Raw genomic sequence first — 4844 nt, 5'->3', positions numbered from 1 at the left:
CTCTCTGCTTAAACCGCGACTCCGAGCTGAAGCAGAAACGATACTTCAACGTTTTCCGTCATCTGACAAGTAGCAAGTCTACTCCACTTTATTCATCACAAATGGTTTTTAAATTCACCAAAAGCCGCTTTATCACACTGCGCGAGAGGCAACTGCGTTATGCGTCACGGGCAAAAGGTCAAAGGTAACAAGGTGACCGGAGGGCTTATTATGTTGTACAAAAAAATAATAAAAATAATTTTAGTACATGTTATGTGTCAGAAGAGGGCTTAGAAAATAATAATATAAAAAAAATAAAATAAAATAAAAATAAAAATGGACCAAAAGGTGCAATTTTCGGCAAGGAGCAAAAAGGGCAGGTGCTCAAGCACCCCCAGCCCTCCCCTCTGCACGTGCCTGGAAGCTCCCCAGGACTGACCTCCCAAGAACCTGACAAGTTTGTCAAGCTAAAGGCATCTTACAAAGATTCTTGCTCGTAAAAAAAAAAAAAAGGTCCTATTATGTTCATTCAAAAATTCTCACCATTGTTCTGTGAAGGCTGGTTTATCTCTTTTCTCAAATTGAGCGAAGCATTTGATCTACTAAAGTCAAATTAGTTTAGATCCAAAACCTTGTTGAGAAAAATTTAACTGCTTTCCAAACTGTCCAAATGGCTGAGTAGTGTCTAATACTTTTGCATTGCAATTTGTGAATCAACAATTTACTTCCACCTTGTACAAAGTAATAAATGATATCAGGATATCAGAAGACAATGTGAGGCAGATCTGGGTGAAGTGATAAGTTATGAGCACTTGATGACAAGAAGAGCCATTTTACTCTTTTGAAAGCCACAATCCCCATCCAGTTTTACCAAATGAATAACAGACATGATGTATTTACTGAAACTAGAAAATATTAGATATACACTAAAAGGAATCACATGACAATTCTCTGTAATGTGAAGCCCATTTCTGAATTATTTTAGAATTATTTTAGGACATTCTATATACACCCAGATGGGGGAAGCAAATAAGAGGAGTAATATTTTTTAATCTTCCTACCAGGAGAAAATTGCACTAACAACATAACCACAGCATCACAGGGTTACTTAAACTCTGCCATCAATTAAGGTGTTTTTCTGTAGAGAGAAGAGAAAGTTACAGTTCTGGTGGAATAACATAATTTCTGAAACTGAAAATGTAATGATAATAGTATATGTATTATAGTTGTGATTAGAACATATGTCTTCCTCTTCACCAGCAAAGTTACTTAAATGTGTTTGGGTACGGTAAGTGTTAGGGTAGCTCAGGTTTAGTTTGATATTAGTGACTTCCAGGTTTTTACAAGTAAAATAGTAACAATTAGCTAAAACTTTAAAGTCATGTATAAAGGAATGGATGGGAACTAATCATGAAAAAGCTGTGATACAAGGTCAAAATAAATTGACATATCGTTAAATCATATTAATAGAAGTTAATTGGCTTGTTTATTGGCTTGAATATAGCATGCCAAAATAACATATCCGTTGTTTCTTGAAAAATCTGTCTCTCAGATATAAATGAAAAAAATAAAATGAGTTTAATCAAGAGCTGATGGCATAACCACATTGTAAGCCAGCCATACCACATGTTTAGTAAAGTTAAAGAACTTTGGTGTTTATGCCTCTGGTCATTTACACAATCTTTTCTCATGTCACAGGAAGATATATTCAAAGTTAAGCCATCAGTGTTCTACAATCAGCCTCAAGACCTTCAGTCGGACCTGTTCAACTCTGAAGACCCATTTAAAACAGACCCATTCAAAGGTTGGTGCACCCTTCACTTTTTCCCTCTCCCTCTTTGTATTATCTTGTCTTATACAGAAGGCAGCTTCCCTGCACTAATTTCTTTTACTGTCCCATTTCTTAAATTTTCTTATTTCCATACAGAATTTTGACCTTTTTTTTGCCAACAGATTTTATTCTTCCCTTCTTGTCTTATTGTTTTATTTTACTGTGCACGTTTTTTCTATTTTAGGTGACCCATTTGAAAGTGACCCATTTGGAAAGGCACCATCTACATCGACAGGTACTTTTGGACAACTTTTATTTTAGAAACTAATCAAGTCAGATAACTTCAGTGCAGTCATTATTGTCCGTCTGAAAAAACTTTGCATGGATTATGCTTGATTAGATCTGAACCAAAATTTTTTGGCTTTAAATGATGTTGAGCTGCCTCCCACTCTGAAATTCTAGTAACCACCAGGAAACCTGCAGTCTTTATTATTGGAGGCTAATCTAATGCCACGCCGATTAAGTGATTGATTAAGCAGGCTCTTTTTTAGAAGTTCAGGTCCAAAAACAATTTCAGTCTTGTTAGAATTTAAAAGGAGAAAGTTTAGTGTCATCCAGACTTTAATGCCCTCAAAGAGATGCTTTTAATCTACCCAGTGGATTGAATTCATCAGCTTCTATGAATAGACATAGCTGAATCCAAACATGATTGATGATTTCCTAGCTAAACTTCACAGCAGACCAACAATCTGGAAATCATTTTTTTAAACAAAAAAAGAGAAAGCTTGGAACAAGAACTTAAAGCTTGGTAATAAGTTCATTTTCACAGAATCAGTTGTTTGTATTAAGCTCACAAAAGTGATGACAGTCCTTTGCAGTATGTCTATTCTCATTTTAGTCAGAAGATCCTCATAATTGCACTTAGCTGTACTGGTTACATCTCTGGGGATTAGAACACCAAGGTATTGCAGTGTGGTTTTGTCCAAACCACACTGCACAAGATATTGAAAAAGTTCTTGTTGAATAGTCAACCTAGTGCAATCTTGCCACAGTTCATGTTGTTGTCGATACAGTGTGCCTAAATACATGTGTGTGGCTGACCTTAGAAGAAACGCTGTTAACAATGACATTTATTTCACTAACTGTGGATATCCTGTCTGCTATGGTGACAATGGAAATAACACTGAATAGTTTTTTTGTGAGCCTAAGTTTTGGGGTGCATAGACATGGCATCAGCATTGGGATGTTCTTTACCTTTTTTGGTAATGCCTGAATAATGCATAATTAAATGTTACAATATTTTGCCTTCAGATCCCTTTGAAGGAGACCCATTTAAAGAAGCAGATCCATTCAAGGCTTCATCAGAAGATTTTTTTAAGAAGACTACAAAGATGGATCATTTTTCCACAACAGATCCTTTTTGTAAAAGTGCCACTTTACCCACCAAGGTATTTGGAATGTTAGAAGTACTACACAGAAAACCATGACTTGTGTTAAAAATACTTCCTTAACGACTTAATTTATTCAGAATCGTACTGTGTTTATATTGACAGTTTTTTTTTGTCTGCAGCAAACAAGTCACTTTGCAGGAAGTGACCCATTTTCTACCAATCACCAGAAACCCAGAGGATCAGGTACAATTAATCATTAAATGTTTTCTTTGCACCTTATTTGCACCTAAATATTGTGTACACTAGTTTCTTCTTTCTCCGTCAGATTAGAGTATTGCTCTAGATTTTGGATGATGACTGTTCTGAGTGTTGCATTAAGACATACTGTCTTGGTTTTATTCAAACGTTCATTGTGGTGTTTGTTAAAGCAAAATTTGCCACCAAGCATGGCAAACCTGACACTCCTTGTTCATCTTTGCAGTTAATGCAGATTAATATCATATTACGTATTACATTACGTAATATTGATGTGTTTTTTTAGATTATTCATTGTCCTGATGTGTGTAGGAGTGGACCCAACCGCAGCAGGCAGTACACGTAATTAATGTGGATATTTTTTTTCCCAAAATATTTTTATTGAGATTTTCCACTTTGGAAATACAATCATGTAACTATCTGAACATGTTTTTCTTTGTGGTTATTACATGATGATAATTATTCTTTCTCAACTCTGAGAAATGAAAACAAAGAAAGAAAAAAAAAGAGACATGGGAGAGAAAAAAAACAAAACAAGAAACAGCTTCTCAAAAACAGGGGTATTCAAACAGATTACAAACTGGTTACATTTAAATGTACACATCTATACAGCATGGCCCACTGCAGGATCTGGCAAATCAAGACTCAAACAGTCCCTTTCACAAGTCTAAGTTCTTAATAAAATTACTGTATTTTCCGCACTATAAGGCACCTAAAAACCTTCAATTTCCTCAAAAGCCGACAGTGCGCCTTATAATCCGGTGCGCCTTATATATGGACCAATATTGAGCCACAATAGGTCTAGCAACTATGGTAAGCAGCCGCCGACTTCTTTTTCCTCCGTAGAAGAAGAAGCGTGCGGTGCATGCTGGGATAGTTGTCAGAATGCTGGTTTGTTAATAAGGTTTGAGAATACATTTAAAGCCAGGGGGGGCGGAGGGGCAGGGGAAGCGAGACAGAGTGTTATTACGCAATAGTCAGCCACACCCCTACCTCCTCTCAGACTCCTACTGACTGACTACTGACCAGCTCTCCGTCTAACGAGTCTGAAAAGCCCCTAACTCCTGAGTATTACCACAGATGAGTACATAGAGGGTATTCTGTTTAAGCTGGAAGCGAGAAAGATGCGTCTAGACTCTAACTACCTTCAGATCCTGAGATTATGACCTTTTACAGTTAATGGATCAGACATCCAAATAGCCCGTGGTAGCCCGACTCCAGAAACCACCCCAGTTAACGGCAGCTCTTTCTCTATCAATAATGTGCACTTGTTACAGTCTAGATTAGCGGTTCTCAAAGTGGGCGGTACCGCCCCCCAGGAGGCGTGCAGAGGACGGCAGGGGGCGCTGGCGGACATTTTTACAAAAGGGGGGCGCTGGGATGCCTTTGGGGGGCGTTTGGTCGAAGGAAAACTTTACACCTTAAATCCACAACAACACCAGTTTAGA

At 37.4% G+C, this 4844-nt stretch overlaps 1 protein-coding gene across 10 annotated transcripts in view; it reads left to right on the top strand.

Moving 5' to 3' along the window:
- LOC103464192 (epidermal growth factor receptor substrate 15-like 1) overlaps positions 1-4844 on the top strand; it is a 202370-nt gene that overhangs the window by 136427 nt on the left and 61099 nt on the right. For all 10 annotated transcript variants that reach the window (XR_533610.2, XR_533611.2, XM_008408134.2 and 7 more), the window contains 4 exons: positions 1678-1783; positions 1995-2045; positions 3062-3198; positions 3321-3384. Coding sequence is in view for 8 of the 10 variants with exons in the window: in XM_008408134.2 (XP_008406356.2) it covers positions 1678-1783; positions 1995-2045; positions 3062-3198; positions 3321-3384 (358 nt within the window). In the remaining 2 variants the exon portion in view is untranslated. The remainder of the gene's footprint in view (positions 1-1677; positions 1784-1994; positions 2046-3061; positions 3199-3320; positions 3385-4844) is intronic.

The sequence above is a fragment of the Poecilia reticulata genome, linkage group LG4, assembly GCF_000633615.1.
Source record: "Poecilia reticulata strain Guanapo linkage group LG4, Guppy_female_1.0+MT, whole genome shotgun sequence".
In the NCBI taxonomy this organism is placed as follows: domain Eukaryota; kingdom Metazoa; phylum Chordata; class Actinopteri; order Cyprinodontiformes; family Poeciliidae; genus Poecilia; species Poecilia reticulata.
This window is presented reverse-complemented; position numbering and strand designations above follow the sequence as displayed.